The 25,078-nt window shown below is 40.0% G+C and overlaps 1 protein-coding gene across 7 annotated transcripts in view; it reads right to left on the minus strand.

The window, feature by feature from the left end:
- The window catches only part of LOC124556725 (neuropathy target esterase sws), a 220,050-nt gene that overhangs the window by 149,301 nt on the left and 45,671 nt on the right, over nucleotides 1-25,078 (minus strand). For all 7 annotated transcript variants that reach the window (XR_006968668.1, XR_006968667.1, XM_047130723.1 and 4 more), the window contains exons 8-12: nucleotides 20,534-20,743; nucleotides 17,955-18,006; nucleotides 13,575-13,738; nucleotides 8,311-8,511; nucleotides 7,765-7,970 (exon numbers count right to left, since the gene is read on the minus strand). Coding sequence is in view for 5 of the 7 variants with exons in the window: in XM_047130723.1 (XP_046986679.1) it covers nucleotides 7,765-7,970; nucleotides 8,311-8,511; nucleotides 13,575-13,738; nucleotides 17,955-18,006; nucleotides 20,534-20,743 (833 nt within the window). In the remaining 2 variants the exon portion in view is untranslated. The remainder of the gene's footprint in view (nucleotides 1-7,764; nucleotides 7,971-8,310; nucleotides 8,512-13,574; nucleotides 13,739-17,954; nucleotides 18,007-20,533; nucleotides 20,744-25,078) is intronic.

Here is a 25,078-nt window from a genome sequence, read left to right on the forward strand (position 1 = left end):
AGAATTGCCCAAGTCCGTTGGAATGCACAATGGACATGAATGAATGCAGGTCATCAGACAGGATGCTTATGTACATGTCACCTGTCAGAGTCATATCTGGACATATCAGGGGTCCCATATCACTCCAACTGCACACGCTCCACACCATTAGAGAGCCTCCAGCAGCTTCAACAGTCTCCTGCTGACATGCAGGGTCCATGGATTCATTCCATACCTGTACACGACCATCTGCTTGACACAATTTGAAACGAGACTTGTCCAACCAGGCAACGTTTCCAGTCATCAATGGTACAATGTTAGTGTTGACAGGCCCAGGTAAGGCATAAAGCTTTGTTGGGCTCAGGTGAGGCATAAAGCTTTGTGTCGTGCAGTCATCAAGGGTACATGAGTGGGCCTTCGACTCGCAGCCCATATCAATGCTGTTTAGTTGAATGGTTCACATGCTGACATTTGTTGATGGCCCAGCATTGAAATCTGCAGCAATTTGCAGAAGGGTTGCAATTCTTCATGTTGAACTATTCTCTTCTTCAGTCATCATTGGTCCCGTTCTTGCACGATCTTTTCCCGGCCGTAGCGATGTCAGAGAATTGGCATTTTACCAGATTCCTGATATTCATGGTCCACTCATGAAACGTTCATACTAGAAAATCTCCACTTCATCGCTACCTTGGAGATGCTGTATCCCATCGCTCATGTGCTAACTATAACACCACATTCAAACTCACTTAAACCTTGATAATCTGCCACTGTAGCAGCATTAACCAATCTAACAACTGCGCCAGATACTTGTCTTATACAGGAATTGCCAAGCACAGTGCTGTATTCTGCCTGTTTACGTATTTCTGTATTTTAATACGCATGCCTATACCAGTTTCTTTGGCGCTACAGTGTATAATTCATCTGTTGACCAAATTGAGTAAAAATGGTGTTCCACTCATTTGGTCAGCAGGCTGCAACATTGGGTTCATGCACTTAAAGTTGTTGGTAAAGACATCATCATTCCTTGGTACTTTTACACTGGTCAAACAGCTTGTCCTGGCAACAGATGCTTCCCAATATGGGTAATAGTCTCATGTAGAAAGGGAGGCTTTAGCCATTGTGTACACTATCCTGAAGCTCCATGTTTTCCTCTACTGTACCAAATTCCATTTCATCAGAGGCCACGAGCTGCCTGTGGCGCTATTTGAAACCCGTTTGTGACTTCCCAATAGTATCACGCAATGTCTCCAATGCTGGGTTTTGTTTTCGAGTGCATGTCACTGTAAGATTCATTATAGATCCACGGCACAATGTGCTGATGAGGACACATTGTTGCACCTGCCCATGGGTCCCAACCTGGCCTTCAAGAAAGCAGAAGCTGTTCAATTTCAGGTCAAAGTGTACTTGCAACACATGGTGAACAGACTTCCAGTGACAGCTCATCACATAGTGCAGCCACCAAGCAAGATCCCATGCTCCAGCAGGGACTGATTTTGTGTGCATGGTTGACCAGAGTGCCTGCCTGCAAAGGAGTCTGGTCTGTTCAGCACCTATTTCCTCCTCCACTATTGGCTGGTGGCAGTCAACAGCACCTTCCTTCTTAACACTGACTTTGACAACATGTTGGTCTTCAATCCTCCAATCTTGTATTCTTGCTCTCTTACACCACGGCCATTAGGGTATGATCTACCATAAGTTCCTCATATAGTGTTCTGTCTAATGGCCTGGGATTAATTCGGCAACTGAGAGGATCATGCACATGTGCAAACAGTGTGCCAAACAGCAGGCAACACTGCCAAGAACTTTCTATCCTTAGCACTTGCCGAGTAAGCCTTGGGATGGCATTCAAAATAACTCTGTGGATGCCTTGTGCCAGTCTATATGATTGATGGTGGTCTACGCACTGTCCAATTACCTGTATGTCTTGCACATTTGCTATACAACCACACAACCACAGAAGCTATTTTGCAGCTCTCACCCACTTGTATGCATATGAAGGCTTGCCCCAGATGATCGACTCCAATTATGGCCCGCAGTTCACCCTGGTATTGTTTCAAGATTTCTGTGGCTGCAATGGTATTCCCCACCTCATGTCAACACTGTTTGGTCTGCTATTGAGTGAGGATGCACAGTATATTGTGCTGTGTACTTTTAAGACACGATTACAAAAGTGCTTGGCAGACTCATCATCACCTCGACCAGGTGGGGACCCATGGGCAGGTGAAACAATGCGTCTGCATTAGCACGCTGTGCCGTGGATTTATAATCTCATATTGACATGCACTCAAAAACAAAGCTCAGCATTGAAGACATTGTGCAATCCTGTCGGAAAGTCGTAAACAGGTTTCAAATAGTGCCACAGGCAGTTTGTGGCCTGTAATGAGATGGACTTTGGTACAATAGAGGAAAACATGGAACTTCAGGATAGCATGCACAATGACTAAAGCCTCCCTTTCTGCGTGAGAATATTTGTGTTGGGTGACTGTCAATGTTTTGGAGGCATACAAGATAGGTTTTTCAGACCCATTAGTGTTTCTATGGGCTACAATTGCTCCAGCCCCATATTGTAGGTTTCTCAACACCCACAGGACCACACTGCTGCATGGACAAAGCCTGGTGGAGATCCTCCATGGCCACCAGCCCTGGACACTGCTGCATCTGCTCTGCACCTAAAGCAGCCACAACAGACACAAGTGGGGAGTTCCCCTGCAAGCACTGCTCCAGTCCAGAGGCCGGGAGGTGCGGGGTCGCCTCCACTTGAGGACCTGTCAGGTGCCATCAATGTCAAGATGCAGTTGCCAGTCACATTGAGTCCTTCACTGAAGTTCGACGGTGTCTACCCTGATGTCAGCACCTCCCAACGCATTGCCGCACCTGTTCTTTGCTGCCCAAGGCGTGGTTTCCTAGTGAACGGCACCTACCTGGCTCACTATCATCTGGACTACTTCTGGCTGTATGCCCCACCAGGCCAGTGATGGCTGATTGCCCAATGTTGTGACAGCCACACCTTATCAGAATCTAAGAGCTGGTGGAGGCAAACAGCATCACCACAAAGCTGCCATGGAGTCACCTGGGCGGATCCCATAGCCTCCCCAGGCACACCTATTCATCCTGAGTGGTAGTCCCAACTGTTTGGCCTCCTGCCTTGTTCCACTGATGCCTGTGAGGTCAGCTCCCTGAAGGGATGGGAAGAAAGTGGTGGCATGTCTCAATATGCTGCCACCAGCACAACTGGAAAGTTCACATTTGATGCTGACAAGAGACAGAAACAATAGCGCCCATTTTGCTTGCTGCTAGTGCGAGCACCATCGCTAGCTGAGTAGGGACAGCCACATGTCAGCAGTGCAGCCTGCTCTCTCTTGAATTGTTTGTGTTCATGCAAATTCTGTTTGATGACTGGGACTGTTCCACGATTGCTTATCCAGCACTGTTCTCCCACTGTTTTCTTTTCATGAGCATGTGCAAGCTCTGGTGTTCTGTCACTGCTGTGTACCTGGTTATTTGTAATAAAGCTTTATATACTACATTCCTGATATTCATTTTGTATTCACCAAAACATTCCCCTTGGCATTTTTTGTGATAATTTTTGTAATATTTGAGCATGAAATACACCTTTACTTTAGTGATGCATATTATGCTTTTCAAACACAACTAGTTATTCATAAAATGTTTAGTATTTAAGATGAAATTTTGCTGCTGTTTCAATTAGTGATGCCCCATCCTGAAGTTGACTGACGTCAAGTTTGTAGTCACAGATTTTATAGCTTTTTGAATGTAAAAGGACAAAATGATATCAAATTTACCCGCTTCTCTTTTCATTATTAAAAATAAATAGTTAACTTGATGTTACCTGTAGTCCTCATAAAAAAATACTAATAAAAATGCTATTAACCACACCACACCACATTTCTCAACACCACAGTTTGATCAACTTTCGGAGCAAATGTACTGTTATTAACTAATATATAGATGCAGACAAGAAACACCTAGCATATTTGCTGTTTATTTCTTTTCTGAACAATCTGGAATTGCTTTTGTATAGTACTTCAGATAGTACAGTTTTGAATCTGCACGTGTACTCCTATCAAATACCCTTCCCCTTCTTTTCTTTCCTCCAGCTTACTATTACAATTAAAAATTCATATGGTGCAACAATCATAGGGTACTTTCTGTTAATTCACATTTGTTCTTCATAGGTTTTCATGTCATTTGTTCCTATGGAACTACACAAATTTTAACCCTGTACGCACAAATATTGAGGCTAATGTCTATACCCATTAAGATACTGTCATCTAATTACATAGTTTCTGATTCTCTAAATGATAAAAACTAAATGGATACATTGACTATAGATTCCTTGCAAAATGTTAATTGAGAAGTGACATTTCAAAATGTGATAAGTCCACTTGTGATTGTAAATTAGTTTGAATCAGATTTGTACTCCAGAAGATGGACTGCATCAAGCTATGGTGTCGTTTTCATTCAAAACACAATTTTTAACCATTTAAATTATGTGCAAAGTTTGGCCTCTGGTTCGAAAACAAAATATGTCGAGCAGCAATAGGTCCCTTTTTTCATGACTGCTAATTTAAGTAGCACCAAAAGTCCAATAAAATCAGACATTTTGAAAGTTCTCGATGTTTCCATTGTATGCTGTTTATTGTTGTGGGCAATGGATTGGCATGTATAACAGGTTTGCTGCCTAGCACTTTGTTTTTGTGAGTGCAATTCATGTGACATATGATGGACTCTGAAGACATTGTACTTGTAGGGGACCACTCTTCCGGATATAGGAAGCGGTAGAAAGACATAATGAAAACAAACGTGAAGCAGATGGGAGATGAGTGATTACAAAAATAAATTTTGTTATGAACTTGACTAGTCAGTGGGTTTTCTTTCTTGAATATTAAATGCTCCAGTATTTATTTGGTCTTCATGACATGCTTTGGTATGCTTTACCCCATTTTAAAGTTACTTACAAGCATAAGCTGTGAAGCATCATCATACTTCAGCACATTAATATTATTCAAACCATAAGATGTTGCTATTTAATTATACATTCAGACAGAAAATCTCCATTGTGCACAAGTGTTTCAAAAACTAGAATGTCTTTTTCTGACCATCAAAACAGGACTAATTTTCATTTTATGTATGTTCTGGTAGTCAGAAAGACACATGCCAGTTTTTGAAACCTACTGGCTGCCGTTAAAAAGTACTTGTGCATGATGAAACAGTGAATATAAACTATTATCAAATGACAACACCTTATTGCTTAAATGATAGTAATGTGCTACAGTGTGGCGATGCTTTACAGTTTATGCTTTTAAGTGACTTGAAAATGAGATAGAGCATCCAGAAACATGTCGTAAGAACCAAATACAGCCTTTAAATGTAGAAATTGGAGCATTTAATATTCAAGACAGAATCAACAAGGTAAAGCTGCAAATGGCTGTAAAATTATCATCAGTGGCTTTCATTATGATTAATAGCTATATATTCCTCTATTAATTTCTGAATAAAAACCAACAATTACTTTTTAATTGTTTGATATCACGACGAGGAGTCTGAAATGCAGGTGTTTGAACTGCCTTGAGGATGCAAAGGGGAAAGAGCCAAATGCTGTACCATTCCTGTCTACTATCTCATCAGAAATATAAAAAAAGGTCTACAGACACTTCAACAAACAGCAACAGGACTCGATTTTGTCTTCATTTATAGCTGTGTCCTGCCAGAAACAATGGCTCTAGGAAGGATGATGGAAAGCTGAATTCTCTAGTTAAAAAGTGCCACATCTGAATAAACAATGAAAAAGTTCCTGTGTGTTCCAAGCTGTTTAGAATTGTATTCTCTGTAGGAATAACCAGAATTAATGGTACTGCTTCCTCAATACTTAATGATAATTCCATTCATGAGGAAGGAGGCGAGGGCTGCAGAACAAAACAAAACATTCCAAGGAAACATATGCGATTAAGTTCATCTTGAATTTGAAGGTTAGATAAAGTCACTGCAACAAAAGTAAAAGGCTCTATCTTTCTACAGAGTTATACATCACAAAGCTTTTAGCTATGTACAATGAGAGCATTCCAGACTCTTTAAAGGTAAAAAAAGTGGTTCTCAATTACATTTTGTCTAAACCTTTTAACCTGGTATTTGATGATCCGGCAGTAGATGTCCATAGCTATTGCTGTAGAATGGAAAATAAAATGAAACTCACTAAGCACTTAGTCAAAAGACTGAGAGTTCAAATAGAGCTTGCTGTTCATAAAATGAGAGCAAAATAATTTTATAAAATTATGAAACAGAAATTGCCCAACAGTATGTCTCTCTGCTTTGATCTACAAGTGCAACCCTTACCAAGATGTGCTATCGGCCAAGCACTTTATGTGCAGCAACTCTCATATTATGCTCTATCTTGCTCTCTGCATAACTGGCCCCCAAAATAAGTCTCCAAGTTTCTACTGCTGGACTGAAGAGAAGACTCGTTGTGAATCAGATTAAGTACCTTCAGCCTTGATAGATCCTCTAAGTAAGCAACAAATGCTATGAATACACTAAAAGTATAAGATTATTTTCCTATGGCTGCCTGGAGCAGAACACTAATGCCTATGTAGATCATTCTCTCTACTAGTGATGTCTAAAACAGTTTCCAGACTCAGTGAAAGAAATAAGGTAGGTATTTCGGGTGCATGGTCATTCACACTTGCCTAAGGATCACCTTTTTCATACCGTGGAGATGAGTCCTGAGAAATAGGCTAAAATATTAACCTCTCAACTATATCAAAATATTTGTCACAAAATGGGGATGTTCAAAGGCTAGGAATGGACTGGAATATTTTAAACTTTAAGAACCTCTTTCATTATCTGAAGAAGCCAGTGGTGGTAAGAGTAATGAAACAAATAATATTGAAAAAGGAACTGAAGGGGAAAAGAAGATTTTTTTATATACAAATAGAGACTTCATAAGGCTTGGATGATGCATCAAAAGGTTATATCACCTTGCCAAAATGAGGTGTAGTGACAGATCATAAACCTGATCCAAATGTTGTAAGTTTGATACACCCTGCAAAATCAGAAAAAAAGGACCTCATAAGCCTTCTGAAACAACACTATAGTTACAACTGGAGTGAAGATGAAAGTCTGCAATTTTATGTTCAACTTCTTGAGATAGATGATTAGGCAAACAATGTAGAAGAGCAAGTTGAGGACAAGGAGTGTGATTGCTGGGAGAGGAACCTGGATACCAAATGCTTTGAAGAGAATTAAAACTTTTTTCTGAAAAAAGGTATGCTTAAAATAATAAGTTTAATTACATTTTTGGTTGTACTCTTTAAAGACTGTTTAAAAATGTACTGCCTAGTTACAATTTTGAATGAGTGCTCACAGAGTAAATGGAAATTTCTCATATAAACAGTATGTTATCTTTAAACCAAACTCATTAATTTTAATTGTATCATTCACACTGAAGTTGGATACATCTTGTTTCTTTGTATCATTTATTTTTGCTCAAAATAAAAGTTAAAGAATAGATTATCAAATTTTTCTTATGTAAATATGGTTCAGAACATGAAATATCCTTATGGCTGATGCAAATAATTGGACAAAGTAGCAGTTGTACCTTTAAATAAAGAGTAAGAATTTTCCTACTTATCCCATTCTTTTATATTCAAGTTTTGGGTCTCTCCTGTAATTTTTTTTATTTGTGGACTCGTGGAATTTTGGAAAGTTACTCCTCAATTATTCTGAACAAAGAATAAATAATCATTTCAGGAACCACAGAATACTCACTCATAAAATGTTGTTTTTGACATCAGTGCTACAATACATGCAGTTTCTGCACGAATGGTGAAAAAACTTGGTTCTCCAGTGAGTACAGCAAGACCTCCAACGATTTCTCCTGGAAGGGCTTTAAACATCAAGACCTCTTCATCAACATCAGTCAGCTTCTGTGATACAACTAAAGCACCCGTGACTAGATACACCAACGCCACATCCTGAGGAGAACAAAACAGTTACATGGATGGATCATTTTACACTTCAGAAGTAATGTACAGCATGATGGCAAGTGAAATTTTGACAAAATGTGAATAGATGGGAGGCTCTGCAAGAAGAATACACAATTACATTCATTACGGAAAGTTGACATTCCTGTGAGTGACATTTGAAACAAAATGTGTGTGTGTGTGTGTGTGTGTGTGTGTGTGTGTGTGTGTGTGTGTGATATAAAGAGAGAGAGAGAGAGAGAGAGAGAGAGAGAGAGAGAGAGAGAGAGAGATTGTATGGCAAGTTATAGTCATTAATGCAGTATTTGTAATTAACCAAAATCATTATTACCTTATGGCTCTCTTCTTTCATTAGGTAAGTTCCTGCTGACACTTCACGTATTTCAACTTTTCCATCAGACAGAACACTTGAATCCTGAAGACCCAGCTCTTTCACAAATGCTGCCGTTGCAATTTCAACTAAAGCAGCTTCATCATAACTAGCACTGTCTGACTGGATTAAGGTATCTGGGCTACATCTTGAAGCTGGTGCCTATTGCATAAAATGCAGATAATTCATCATTACTGAGTGTTAAAAGAGTATGGTGCAGTAATTTTTTAAATTACATTAAGGCTTCTTCTGACTGATACATAATAAACAGCACATACATAATACAAATACCTGGAAATATGATAGCAACTAATCATATGAACATTATCAAGCATATGGGACACAGGACAGTAATGGGGCGGGAGCGTGGGAGTGGGGGGAATGGAGACAGGGAAGACACTGAAAAAGAATTCCTTCAATAAATACAGAATATTTAAACATAATTGTCTCATACAGTATTACTGTACTACTCACTGAGGAGGAGGTTATCCTATTTCTGAGGGAAGTTAGGTTCATTTGATTTACACTGTGGTTATGTACAGAAACTGCTTGAAGCTCAATTTTAAATGAAAAATCAAGCAATCCTTACAAAACATGGGTTATCCCCCTTGGTATAAAGATAATATCAAAATGCTTACTAAGAAACAGTGTCTACCACGCAACAGGCATACAAAACAGCAAAAATCTGCAGACAGACAGCTCTGAAATTCACTTCGTTAACAGAAGGCAATGCACATAACCTTCAGTATAACTATAGTGAAAAACTGTCACACAACCTGCCTCAAAACCCCAAGAAATTTTGGTCATATGTTAAGGACATCTGTAGCACAAAAAATGTCAAAATACTTGTGGTTGAGTCTATAACTCAAATACAAGATAGCAAAACAAAAGCTAAAATGCTTCTGACTTCAAATATTCTTTCACAAAGGCAAATCACAGAATGTTCCAAAATTCATTCAACAGCCATATAACTGCTAAGTTGAGTGGCACAGTAATCAGTACCAGGGATGTTGAAATGCTCCTTAAATTACTTAAATTCAATAATGTGAAGGAGCATGATGGAGTCCCTGTCTAGTTCTGCACAGAACTTGTGAGTGAATAGCTATATTTCTTCCTTTCCAGTGCCTTATCCTGTCATTAACAGCTTGGGACTGGTATGGTATGTCTTCAATTTCATACAGATCCAACCATACCAGGACATAAGCTATCATTATGCTGAGGTTGCCTTCTCCCAAAGGCATTTCAAAGCTACTGCCAACGATCACCAAGCAAGAATCCATTTACTCCTCTCTGTGTCTATATAACCACATTGTCAAATGTGACACCACTTTTCCATGTTTTGCGCACTGTGAATCTACGAATGTGGGAACCACCCTGGTATTTATACAAGTGGATGTATAAAACTGCCTAAGTAAATTTGCACTTTTCACGCATAATATCACCAGCATGACAGAGAAGGGAAACCAGGTTGACTCAAATTTTCTAGACTTTCAAAAAGCTTTTGAGTCAGTACCACAAAATGCTTTCTAAAGAAACTAACCAGATTTGAGATTCAATCCAAAATTTATTGACAAGCATAATGCAACATGTTATTTTGGATGGTGAGCCATCAACAGACACTGAAGTAATAGCTGGTGTGTCTCAGGGAGTGTAACAGGATACCATAATGTTTATGGCGTCCATTAGCCCTGTTGTGGACAGTGGTTATGTCATACAATAACCACTGCAGTGGACAGCTGTTAATGCCATTACTTTAACGTCTTTAAACAGTCTTGAGACTGAGAATGTACACAGGGTACAGCACCTACTGCCAGTATCCAATGACGTGGACTGTGTGGATTTGCATCTTAAGGTTGTTGTTGTTGTCTTCAGTCCTGAGACTGGTTTGATGCAGCTCTCCATGCTACTCTATCCTGTGCAAGCTTCTTCATCTCCCAGTACCTACTGCAACCTACATCCTTCTGAATCTGCTTAGTGTATTCATCTCTTGGTCTCCCTCTACGATTTTTACCCTCCACGCTGCCCTCCAATGCTAAATTTGTGATCCCTTGATGCCTCAAAACATGTCCTACCAACCGATCCCTTCTTCTAGTCAAGTTGTGCCACAAACTTCTCTTCTCCCCAATCCTGGTTATCGTCCATGTTTCACTTCCATACATGGCTACACTCCATACAAATACTTTCAGAAACGACTTCCTGACACTTAAATCTATACTCGATGTTAACAAATTTCTCTTCTTCAGAAACGCTTTCCTTGCCATTGCCAGTCTACATTTTATATCCTCTCTACTTCGACCATCATCAGTTATTTTACTCCCTAAATAGCAAAACTCCTTTACTACTTTAAGTGTCTCATTTCCTAATCTAATCCCCTCAGTATCACCCGATTTAATTTTGTGTTTGCGAGCCATATCAGGTCAGACAAACGGGGAGGACACTCAGTGTGCACAAAGAAGGGTCGCTCAAATGCTCATTTGCTAGTTCTAAAAACAAAGATGATGTGACTTACCAAATGAAAGTGCTGGCAGGTCGACAGACACACAAACAAACACAAACATACACACAAAATTCAAGCTTTCGCAACAAACTGTTGCCTCATCAGGAAAGAGGGAAGGAGAGGGAAAGACGAAAGGATGTGGGTTTTAAGGGAGAGGGTAAGGAGTCATTCCAATCCCGGGAGCGGAAAGACTTACCTTAGGGGGAAAAAAGGACGGGTATACACTCGCACACACACACATATCCATCCACACACATACAGACACAAGCATTGATATGTCTGCTTGTGGTTGTATGTGTGTGGATGGATATGTGTGTGTGTGCGCGAGTGTATACCCGTCCTTTTTTCCCCCTAAGGTAAGTCTTTCCGCTCCCGGGATTGGAATGACTCCTTACCCTCTCCCTTAAAACCCACATCCTTTCGTCTTTCCCTCTCCTTCCCTCTTTCCTGATGAGGCAACAGTTTGTTGCGAAAGCTTGAATTTTGTGTGTATGTTTGTGTTTGTTTGTGTGTCTGTCGACCTGCCAGCACTTTCATTTGGTAAGTCACATCATCTTTGTTTTTAGATATATATTTCCTACGTGGAATGTTTCCCTCTATTATAACCATTTGCTAGTTCGATTAACAAGAAAATGGAACAGGAATTTTGAGAGCAAGTAACTGGCAGAGACTTTTAAAAAAGATGCCTTATATTTCTTATATTTCATGAGAACCTCATTACAAAACTTCAAGAACAATCTTTCACTGTGTGAAAGACTCCATTTTGCAACCTGCACCACGCAAGTAACGAGCAGTCCTTAGTGGCTCGCCATCACAGTTTTCTTTATCTTAAATATCTTTGTGACTAATGCCCTTTTGGCATATTTATTATTTTATAAGTGACATATAAGTACTGCCAGTCTTTCACGATGATTCCGTACTTATACTCTGTCATGCGTTTTTAGTCATAATTCTGTGACCATGTTATAGAATATAGACCATTCTCTGATTTAAATTCTGAGGAAGACACTCCTAGCAGTGTTGAAACCTGGTTAATTCATAAAAATAGTGACTGAGGGCTGTTTTTCTTCCAATTGTAACTATTCACGGTCTCTGAACGTGCAGCCATGTACAAAATTTTGTGTTTCACAATAGCTAAGATGAAAAAGTGCTCATAGCTCCTCAGGTCTGCATTTTAGAGCCATGTTTACTTGACATTTTTTTCTTGTCTTGGTCCATACTACCACCTCTGAAAGTTGCATCTCCTAAAACTTTAGGAACAACAGTACCGGTACACATATTGCATTGTCAGAGGTATCAGATTAATTTTTGCTTGTAACTTTCGACTCATTTGTTTCCGAAGCAGGGACCCCTACCACAAATTGATACATTTATCCATCTCCATCATCTTAGAACGTTTGTAAGTTTGTTTGTGTATATGCATACATTTATATTCACTGGCACCTGTTTTAGCATCATTGGATGATATTTCCAGACATGGATTCCTATGTAAAACTTTGTAGGTCAAGTCCCCTATACCTCTAGAAGCTTGTAACATGAATTAAACACTCTGTATAATCTTGAAAACTGTCCTCTGTAATGACTTAAGTCCAATATCATCTTCTACACTGTACTGCACATGATCAAAGGACTAAATAAATAAATAAATAAATATGGGATTCCAAGAACTCTTCTGATGATAATGAAGACATTTTATAGCATATTTCTCCATGCTATCTCACTTACAAACTACATTTTTGCCTCACACTGAGTTTTACGTGCGTATTTTATGTGTAGACATTGGGTAGCTTTGAACCTCTGTATCTCGGAATTGGGTAAAGATATCAAGAAAATTTTATAGGTTATTCGAGTTCAGGATCTTAGGAATACATCACAAAAATTTCAGCCATTTGTTGGGCATAGCTGTCTTGGAATCTGTGGATCAGTTTTGGAACAAAAATGGCAAAGAAAATGCTTTTGGGGGGGGGTTTTCTAAGTACCCATCCAGGAACTACCTGTGCCTCCATAAGTCTGTTAAGGCCCAACACCATAGGCTACAATAAAATGAAAAAAAGAACCAACTGAGGAGGAAGTGTGTAATAATCATAGTTTGACCCTGTACTGTAGGACAGTGACACTAAGATGACGCGTCTGTTGGGTATACAAATGGTTCCTAGCCCAAGGACCATCCGGAACACTTGACCCTACCTTCCTCATCACCAATAGAACCTGAAGTATTATCCTTGAAAGAATCCAGTTTTCAAGTGTGGCATTTTGGAACATAGGTAGCACATGCTGTTGTGTGTGTACTGATTTCTGCTGTCTTCTTTACTCTTTCCTGAAACATAGTGGCAAAAATTTTTTGTCCAAAACTGAGCCCTCTCCTTTCCTACATCAGTTTACACATATTCTATGTGATGAGGTTACCAGCGATCATCTCCTTTATTTATTCAGTGTTTCATGTGACAAATGATCAAGGTAGTGACTATTATACTCAAATGTTTAATGTGTTTTTTTTATTTTAGATTTTCTGACTTGGTCCTTATTCACAAGAATCATCTCATTTTTGAGTCTATGGAATGAAAACTGAATCTAATCTATCCTATCCCCCCCACACGCACACACACAAAAGTCCCCATCTTACCTTTGTTCACTATTTCTTCGAGAATACTGTAAAATAGGGGAGGTATTCCAGGGCATGCAAAAGAAAATTTTAAAAGACATTTTATTTTATAAAATGAGAAATTACCGTTGGCAAGCATGGTGTTGAATCCAGCATATCTGGCTGTGGATTACTGAGTGAAAATTGGTGAAACTCAGAATCTGTAGCTGCCTTAAAATTATCAGTCTGATTCCTAGTCAAAAATAACTCATGCTGAGCAAAATCTGAAGTCTTCTGGAGTACATTTTTTGCTGTAAAATAATGCTCATATTATTATTATTATTATTATTATTATTATTATTACTATCAACAACATATCAGCAATGTATATAAAACAGCAAGAATAGATACCATAATTACAGAAGCATCAGCATTTCTACATTACTTCCAAGTACAGATCAAGTCATTTACAAACACTTATTTTATTTTTATTTCATTAAATCTGAATGTCAATGCTATCCGATCATGGAACAAGTAATTGCATATACATACAACTTGTTCTACAGAAAAAAATCTCAAAGTGAAAACAAAAACCACAACACAAGAATTATGCTACTACTAACTCAATACACAAATTTAGATAATCCTTATATAGCTAAATACGGGGCAGAGACTGGGAAAGATGCTGGCCATGACCTATCAGCAGGAACCATCCCACAATTCATCTAGAATGACTTCGTAAGACTTTGGGAAACCCTAATTGGAATGGCTTAAATAAGCTACAAATGATGTTTTACACCCTCTATATCCATTCATGACAGACCATTGTCAAACAGCTGACAGAGAATATTTATGGTTATGCCACTGCAACTGCTGTTTCGTCCTGTTCCATTCCAATCACAAACAGAGCATAAATATGGTATGCAACATTGTGGCAGAATGTAAATAATTTAGGAGTAGATAACAACTCACTGAACAGTAGAAATTGTCCACAGGCACATAAAAAGAATGAAAACTTCACTAGTGCGAAAGTATTGAGGTTGTGGAGGAATGATGGTAAGGTGTCTTGGCCCTGGGTCCAGATCATGAGAATATCACAATAAACCTAAACCATACAAGGGGTTTAGTGTTTTAGAATGCTACGAAGGTTTCCTCTAGGTCACTTGTAAACATATGGACGTAGAAGGGTGCCACACCCTACACAAATATTTAGACCAATTCCACAATCCTTTCCTCGAACCCATCCCCTCCTCACCCCTTTGATCTCCTGTACACCTACGTTCTACTTGCTTCATAAAATGCATAAACCCAACAATCTTAGTGACCCCACTGTAGCTGATTAATGTCCTTCCACTGAGAAAATCTATGATCTTGTCAACCTGCACTACCAGCCTTTTGCTCTTAGCCTAGCCTTTCATATTAAAGCTACAAACAACTTTCTTCACCAGTTCTTGAGCATCCCCACCCCATTACCGCTTGGATTCCTACTCATCACTGTTGATATCCCCTCCTTATGCCTGAACATCCCCCACACCTATGGCCCTGTTGCAACTGAAAATTACCTCTCCTAATGCATTCGTGACTCCAAACCCATCAACTCATTCCTTATACACTGATGAGCCAAAACATTATGAACACCTGGCTAATACCACGCTGGTCCACTTTCGGAACACAAGACAGCACCAATTCTGCCTGCCATGAATCCAATAGGTCCATGGTTGGTTTCCAGAGGTATGTGGCACCATATGTTTATGCACAGGTCACACAATTGTCACAAATTATGGGCCAGTGGCTTACGGATGAGGAGCTGGTGCCTGACAGCATCCCACAGATGTTCCATCAGGTTCAGGTCAGGCATATTTGGTGGTCAAGACATTAATGTCATCTCACTGTCATACTCCTCAAACCACTACAGCATAATTCTGGCCTTGTGACACTGGTGGTTATGCCGCTGGATAGTGCCATTGTAGTTGGAGAAAACAAGATGAAGAGATACAGGTGCCCCACAATAATATTTACATCATCTACAGCTGTCTTGGCGCCTTTTATTACCGACACAGGTCCCACGTAAGTCTAGGTAAATGTCGCCCAGCAGCCTGCATCCATAGTGGGATGCACATTTCACACAGCCTTCCGCCTGGATGACAGCATATCTGTAAAAGAATACTGACATGGTGTAGCGAGAAACATGAATCATCTAACCAGGTGGCCCATTTCCATTGATCAGTAGTAGAATCTCTATTTTCCCTTGTACATTACAATCACGATTAATGATGCCATTGAGTCTACATGGGAACAAGTAAGGGTCACCTACTGCGGAGCCCCATGTTCAGAAAGGTGTACTGAATGGTGTGCTCCAGAATACTAGTTCCTGCACAAGCATTGTACTCTGCTGCCATATCTGCCACAGGTTGCCATCCATCCTGTTTTATTAAGCGGAAAAGCCTCCGACATCCAGGTTCCCTGATGAGGCATGGATGTCCAACACCTTGACACCTCTTTGTGACTTTGTCATTTTTCAACCATACTCCAGAGATGCTCACAACAGTAGCACATCAACAGCCAACCACCTTCACGATTTCCGAGATACTCATTCCCAGGCACCGGGCTATAACAATCTGCTCTTTGTCAGTGTTGTTTATGACATTAAATTTCCACACTATCAGCAGTATCATCACTAGAAATGGTTTCCTATTCATATCTGCTCCAGTTATACACTTCCCGAAATGTGTCATGTAACTGCAACACCTCCATGCATCATTCAAGCTTCTGGGGGGCAGGAGCCGTAATGTTTTGGCTCTTCGGTGTACATTTAATTAATTACATCCTCACACGTAATAACTTCTCCTTTGAGAGGATATATAAACAAACCTGCAGCACTACCACAGGCGCCCACATATGCCAATCTGTTTATTGGCCTTCTAAAAGAAACTTCCCTAGGCTCCCAAAATTCCAAATCCATTGTCTGGTTCAGATTTATTGATCATATCTTCATGATTGGGCTCAGGGCCATGACACCTTATTCTCTTTCCTCCACAGCCTCATTACCTTCTCTCCGATTCACTTCACTTGGTTTTCCCTCAACCTGATATGCCAACTACCTGGACACTGGCCTCCACCTTCTGTCAACATCATCAAGTCCTCTTTCCATGAACAGTACCTGCCTTTTTGATGGCTGCCATCCATTCTACACAAAATGTCCCTCCCATACAGTCTGGCCATCCATGGACAGCATATCTGCACTGATGAGAATTCTCTTGCACAGTATGCTGAAGGTCTCAGGACTTCACAAAATGGCACTATCTTGAAATCTAGTATACAAATAAAATCCCCATGCGATATCCTCACTTCCCCCCAATACTCTCAGCACCCCCAAGAACCAGTTGCAAAGGAACACCCCCCCCCCCTCCCCCTGGCTGCCTTCCATCACTCAATATCATTAAAGACTGGAGTAACCGAACCATATGATTTGCCAGGACTTCAACTATCTGTTATCATGTCCTGAAATGACTGCTATCCACAATCCTTCTCAACCCTCCTACTGGTACTCTGCCAGACACCCAACCTACATGTCCTGGTCCATTGCTATGCCACTCCCATCCCAACCCCTCACCACATAGGTCATATCCCTGTGGAGAACCAAGATGAAAGACGTGCCCGATCGCTTTACCCAGCACATCCAACTCCAGTCTCGTCCAAGGCTTTCTCCCCTTCCTCTATTCTGTCACCCCAACCAAATCTGCTGCCCATCATTATCATCATGCGCTGCCCAAACTGATCGTCTCCAGCGTCTGTGTGGCACATTCCTAACCTGTGCACCTACTGCCTCCCCCCCCCCCCCCCCCAGTATTCTTATCTTCAACACATGCTGCCCCCACTCAAGCAGTTAGCAAACCTTCCCCAACCCTCCTGGACGACCCTTTTCTCATCTGAAAAACCCATCACCCCAGTCAACCTGTTGAACTGCAGTCCTGACATTGTGTATTCATCCAGCCAGCACAACATAGCTGTGCAGGTGTGTGTGTGTGTGTGTGTGTGTGTGTGTGTGTGTGTGTGTGTGTGTGTGTGTGTGTGTGTGTGTGTGTGTGTAAGGGGTGGGTGGGGGTAGTGACTCTCATTCTATTTTTTGTGCCTGGAGACAACTCAATGCTTCTGCTATTTGCCGAGTTGTCACTGTTACCAGATTGGGAGGGAGACCAGTTATTATATTTTTCTTCCGGTTATATAGCACATACTAACGAGCAACAGTTAATTTTTTAAGAATGGGGGAAGAATCAGTTGTGGTACTGTTGAAGAAAGTATTCCAATATTTTTTTGAGCAGCTTTAAGAAACCAATGCCAAAACTCTGTATACTCTGATACAGTTTAGAGTCCAAACATTTCCCATGGATTAAACTTGCTTAACAGATTAAACTTGATTAGTGAAACACTAGCATATTATGAAATTAGGTCACTGTTGTTGAACATTAGCTACATGACTTTTTACACTACAGAACAAATTGTACACGTGTAGAAGGTAATACTTACATTGTTTTTTCACTACTGCAAGTGGAGTTTTGGCTTCCTTCCTCTGAGAATTCTGAAATAAGCAAACAAATAAAACATCTTTGTAAGAACTTAAAAGTAATCATGCACATCTATAGGGTGACAATTATTGAACAATATGAACTAAAATCGTCATTCTGATTTCGACAAGATGTGGTTCACGCAAGACGGAGCAAAACCTCCTATAAGCAGGAGAGTGTTTGATGTCCTGGAGGAGCAATTTGGGGACCACTGGCATTGGACTCAATTGACAGCCGTATTGTTTGGGTTTGAACACATGCAACTCCTTTTTTGTGGGGCTATATTAAAGACAAGGTGTATACCAAGAACCCCAAATCCATTGCTGAGCTGAGAACAGCCATTCAGGAGACCATCAACAGCATTGATGTTCCAACACTTTAGCAGCTATCCATCTGTGCCACATCACCACCAAGAATGACAGGCATATCAGACATGTGACAATCTAAATCTGAATAACTGTAATGATGTTAACATGTTGAATAAAGTATGTGCACACCGCAGATTGTAACAAATTTTCGTTTTTTTCATATAGTTCAATAATTGTCACCCTGGACATCTACACCTATACTATACAAGCCACCTTATGATGTATGTTGGAGAGTACTTCGTGTATCACTGTTATGCTCCCCCCCCCCCCTTTTCCCATTCCACTCACAAATAGTCCACTGTTGGTAAGTCACTGTGTGAGCTACATCTCTCCAACTTAACCATCGTGGTCTTTTGGTGAGATATACATAAGAAGAAGCAATATATTACTTGACTCTTCTAGGAGGTATGTTCTCAGAATTTAGATTGTAAACCACACATTAATGCAAAAAGCATCTCCATGACACTTTCAGCTTACTAAATGAACTTAAAACAAAATGTGCTGCTCTTCTTTGGATCTTCTTTATTGCCTCTTTCAATCATGTCTGGTACAGATCCCACACTGATGAGCAATATTCAAACGTCAGTCAAATGAGTGTTCTGTAAGCTACCTTCTCTGTGGTACCAAACTCTCGAACTGATTTTTGAATACTGCTCATCAGTCTGGGATCTTTACTAGACAGAATCATTGCAGGACACAGGAAGGATGCAATGAAGAAGTCATTACCATACAGATGAAAAGAATATTGACTACAACATAAAATCATCACATTAGCCAACATCGCAATACATATTCATGTCTGCACGGTGGACACAAATGGAATCATAGATAAAAGTTCTGTTTTTAACTTGCATAGCCAATGTTGGTAAAGGAAGAAGGAAGAATGGTTAACACCCCCCAAAGATAATGAGCTCAATAAAGATGGAGCACTAGCTGAGACTGACATCAACAGGAGAGGAAGCTGTGCACAGCCTTGTTGAAGGCAGAAACATGAGACTGGCCTGAAATGATTTAAGGAAACCACAGAATATCTAAAACATGATGGCTGTGCAGGATTTGAGCTCGGCCACTCTCAGATCTGTGTATAGTGGCTTTAACACCATCACCTCACTCAGAGGAGGATGAGAAGGAGGAGGAATGAAAGAACTATTCCATTGCACAAGGTCAGAGTGCATTCAATCTGAATGTCCAACAACACACCACTGCTCTTAGCTTTGATGGTTTTCGCCTAATGTGTAAATCTGGAAAATCAAATTACTTGTATTGCTGTAAGTGCCCTAGTCCATTCAGTTTTCATACATTAGTAACATTTTGCAACTCATCTTTACAATTACAAGGTCAACTACACACATGGATGTTCCTTTACCCCCTTCACATCAAAACTCTCAAGATCTTCAGAAAATAAAATGAAATCAATACTTCTGTGTTTTCCTGAAAGTCTACCACTGACAGGGCCTTGGCCAGTACCAAGACTGAAGTTATAAACCACACTGAAGAAATCAGGCTAAAGGAAAAATCTATCTCCCTTCCTGCCCCTGTTAACAATTAATTCAGAACCTTACCATCTGGAAATGGTTGTGATCTCAACTCTGCATGATTAGACCAGAAACCAACTCATACCTGTTAGCAACTGAACCATAAACAACGGTAACTTCATGTACTTCTCCCAGTTACAGAATAAGTTCAAATAATTAAATATTTTGTTGGCAGAGGTAGGTATTACACTTTAATGTGTTCACATGGCATATCTTATTTAAGAGAAACTGTATTAAAACACAGTAAATGAAAGATACAGCTCTTTAACCATAACTGCTCTACTGCAGTTAGAAACCACAATATTTTTTAGTCTCCTCTAACCTTATATACTTATAATGTCACAGCAGGTAGCAAATACTATATCACTATCCAGTGGGTTCTGTGGAATATATAATTTTATTTCACAATGATAATTATCAAATTTTACCCCAAAAATTTACTTACAAATATGAATCAACAGTTTGAAAGAAGACTACTTCAATTCACTATTAAGGCAAATTCATTTACCAAAACCTTAAGTACCGTAAGTACTGGATAGAATACAGCAGATTCTTACAGTTGAAATGTGAGCTGCTTTTCATGTGTCAATTGTCAAATAAAAGTCTGGTAGTTTTCTATCCCATTTCCCCTCACATACCTGGTTAACCAATTCTGATGACAGACCCAGATACTGGTGCAGAGCAGTAAATGTTACTCTCTGAAGACGCACCATTATAACTTGCATCACTCGAATAAATATGTCGGGGTAGTCTTCAAACAAATCTTGAAATGCCGACATGGGAAGACGCAGCACTGTAGAATCTTCTGCAGCTCTTGCTGATACAGTCTTGTATGAGCTTGTGTGACCCTGCAATATGCATTCCAAAATTTCAGTCTCTGTAGGTGTCAAATTTAATGCAAGTATCACCTTATTTAACAACTTCAAAAAAGGCCTCCATATCGCACTTTTACTAAAGCAATTGGTATCCTTTAATTTGACAAAATATTTTATTTATGTAGTTCATCACTGAGTAGATTGGTAGTTTCACACCAATAAACCCATGGCACATTAGTCTTTTTAATGAATCCCTAAGGTACACCAACTAATAAATTTCTAATACATGAAGAGTCAGTCCTCCTCAGGAAATAATTTATATTATCAATGAAGTCATTTTTTGGTAACCAAATTGACTCTTAATATAACTAACACTTTCAGAAATGCATTTTTTTTTCAAAATAAATAAATAAATAAAAATCCACTTGTTCTTTAAAAGGAGTGACATTAAATGTTTGTCCATGTCCATACATCACAATCATAAATATGAAAATGAACTAATTACACGTGTAAGAAATCTGGCCAACTGTACAATCTGGCACCCATGTAGGATGTGTTGAGGAAATGTTGTATTGTGCTTGAGCAGTTATAATGCTGTATCTGTTTGTGGTCCAGTGGTAAACATTATGCAATGAATACGCGAAGTCGCAAGTTCAAGTCCAATCATTCTTTTTCTTAAGTGCATTAGGCTGTATGCTAAAGATATCAGGCTGTAGGAACTTCAAAGATAATTTTCTTTACTTTCTAACCCACCAGTAATAGTAAAACCTTCCACAAGAGAGCTCATGGCTTTGATAAGGTCAAGTTGCATTATTAGCGGGTAATGCATTGACAACTTCATTAATTTACACCAGGTTATTCACACTGATGCCAAATACAAGAGGTGTTTTCAAATTGTTATAGAGCTGTATTTTACAAACAATGGTGCATGACTTAACTGCAATGTGAGCAATGTTTAACATATCACATATGAATGGAAAAAAAATGATGGGAGCATGGAGGGCTTTTCGCTTTTTACTATGTTTCTGATGCGGGACATGTAATGATGTCACCCATTGTGCATCAATTCTGAGAAATTGCAGATACAACTTCCATGATGCCTTTACAATGGCGTACTGATATAAAATAAGTTAAATTTATCCTGTATACCTGCAGTATGTAGTTATACTGTACTTTAGTCACGCATACTTCAGATTTTAGCTGAAATGTTTCATGAAATAATTAATTACTATAAATAATACTAGTAGCACAGCTTGCTTCACACTTTATCTCACATCTTTTGGTATCTTTTATGCACATGTAATGATTCTTTTTGCACCTCATTTTGCAAATAATATTTTTACACATTATATAACATGTTAAACGTTGCTCACACTGCAGTTAAACCATGCACCACTGTCTGCAAAATACATCTATAGGTCAGTTTGAAAACAATGTCTATTACATCTGGCATCAACGTAAATAATCTGCTTTAATGAAGATATTCCTCAATCCATGAGGTGCTAACAATACAAATATAACAACAGAGTGCATTGTTGTAGTAGTTACATTAATTCTGCAGCTAATTGCATAACAAATAATACTGTGCACTATGCAACTAAAATGACAGTCACTACAGGGACTCTACATGTTGCAGTTAGTTACATAATCAGTCAGCTCCCTGCAATTCTTCTTTCACTGTTCTATAATGCCCACTAGTTACTTGAATTAATAGGCACCGCACTCTGATTCACATATATGCTATAAGGGGCAGTCAAATGAAAATGAGACTGGTCTAACAAACATGGCATGGATGTTGGTAATGGAGGTATGTGTGTGTATAGAAGTGCCCTCTACTGGGAATCAGGATGGACGGGGGGAACGTTGACTGATGCATCATTTGACTGTTAGATGTGCTCGACATAAGATCAACGAGTCATGCTTGCATCTAACTTCGCTATGGAGGCCAAGAAAGAGGAACAGCAAGGAGTATTGCAGTTTTTGACTGCAGAAGGAGTATTGGGAAGTGACATGCATGCCCAAATGTCTGTTGTCCGTGGCGAACACAGTACGTCACATGCAAGTTTTTGCATGGAATAAACGGTTTAGAGGTGGCTGGGTGCCACTGAAAGACAGCAGTTGACCATGACAGGTTTATCATGTCATTCCCTGCAATGGATGTTGTCAGAAATGATGAACAATGGACAGTGGAAAACATTCGGCTTATATTGGGCATCAGTCATGGTACCACTCACGCCATCATGGCAGATCATCTTCCAAGGAATATCTAAAGTTCTGTGTGCATTGGGTACCCCACAGCCTGACGCATGAGCAGAAGCTGAACAGAATGTCAACATCACTGCAGCACCTGGAATGGTATCATGAAGATGAATGTCGTTTCCAGCCCCGTACTGTCACAGGTGATGGAACATGGCATAATTTTCAGCCAGAGAGCAAGCTTCAGAGCCAACAATAGAAGCACATGAAATCAACCCCACCAAAAAATCCAAATCCGTGGATGCCAGCTCTGAGAAAGTCATGACGAGCTTTTACGTTGAATACAAGGGCCCACTGCTCATTGATGTTCCAGAACATAGTGCCGCACCATGATACATAGACACTTTGCAAAAATTGAGGCATGCCATCAAGTCCAAACTCCCAGGAATGTTGATGGACAGCATCATTCTGTTAAAGGATATAATGCCCACACACACTGCCAACGATATTTCGACTAAGCTGCAGAAGTTTGCTGGGAGGCCCTTATGCATCCTCCATACAGCCCTCATCTCTCTCCGTACAATTTACATATCTTTGGAGCCCTAAAGGGAGATATTCATGGTCAAGATCCAATGACTGTTAGCAGAATATGGAACTGGTAGGTTCAGGAGGGTAATACGGAACACCGTGCTGGATCCCAACGGCCTCGTATGACTAGCAGTCAAGATGACAGGCATCTTATCCACATGGCTGGAACGGATCATCCAGCCACGTCTCAATCCCCGAGTCAACAGGTGGGGACGTTTGCAAGACAACAACCATCTGCACAAACAGTTCAACGACGTTTGCAGCAGCATGGATTATCATCTCGGAGACCATGGCTGCGGTTACCCTTGACGCTGCATCACAGACAGGAGTGCCTGCGATGGTGTACTCAACGACGAACCTGGATGTACGAATGGAAAAATGTCATTTTTTCGGATGAATCCAGGTTCTGTTTACAGCATCATGATGGTCGCATCCGTGTTTGGCGACACCACAGTGAACGCACATTGGAAGAATGTATTCGTCATCGCCATACTGGCGTATCACCGGCATGATGGTATGGGATGCCATTGGTTACATGTCTCGGTCACCTCTTGTTCGCATTGACGGCACTTTGAACAGTGAATGTTACATTTCAGATGTGTTACGACCCATGGCTCTATCCTTCATTCGATCCCTGCGAAACCCTACATTTCAGCAGGATAATGCACGACCGCATGATGTAGGTACTGTACGGGCCTTTCTGGATACAGAAAATGTTTGACTGCTGCTCTGGCCAGCACATTCTCCAGATCTCTCACCAATTGAAAATGTCTGGTCAATGGTGGCCAAGCAACTGGCTCATCACAATATGCCAGTCACTACTCTTGATGAACTGTGGTATCGTGTTGAAGCTGCATGGGCAGCTGTACCTGTACACGCCATCCAAGCTCTGTTTGACTCAATGCCCAGGCGTATCAAGGCCGTTATTACGGCCAGAGGTGGTTGTTCTGGGTACTGATTTCTCAGGATCTATGCACCCAAATTGCGTGAAAATGTACTCACATGTCAGTTCTAGTATAATATATTTGTCCAATGAATACCCATTTATCATCTGCATTTCTTCTTGGTGTAGCAATTTTAATGGCCAGTAGTGTAGTATTATTATTATTATTTCTTTTCTCAGACGTTATGTCTGGTCAAAAATGGAAAGTGACGCGGACCTTGATCAAGCGTGACTTCCTTTTAACTGTACGGTATATGTTACATTGCGTTTAGGAACGTTCGGGTAATTGAACATGTATAAATAATTACAGATTTCTGTAGTTGTATATATATGTTTGGATGTAGCTGTATTGCGTTGATGTACTGGTGGATATTGTGTGGTATGACTCCTGTAGTTGATAGTATAATTGGTATAATGTCAACTTTATCCTGATGCCACATGTCCTTGACTTCCTCAGCCAGTTGGATGTATTTTTCAATTTTTTCTCCTGTTTTCTTCTGTATTGGGTATGGATATTTTGATTAGTTGTGTTAATTTCTTCTTTTTATTGGTGAGTATGATGTCAGGTTTGTTATGTGGTGTTGTTTTATCTGTTATAATGGTTCTGTTCCAGTATAATTTGTATTCATCATTATCCAGTA

Source organism: Schistocerca americana, chromosome X (genome assembly GCF_021461395.2).
Source record: "Schistocerca americana isolate TAMUIC-IGC-003095 chromosome X, iqSchAmer2.1, whole genome shotgun sequence".
Classification (NCBI taxonomy): Eukaryota; Metazoa; Arthropoda; class Insecta; order Orthoptera; family Acrididae; genus Schistocerca; species Schistocerca americana.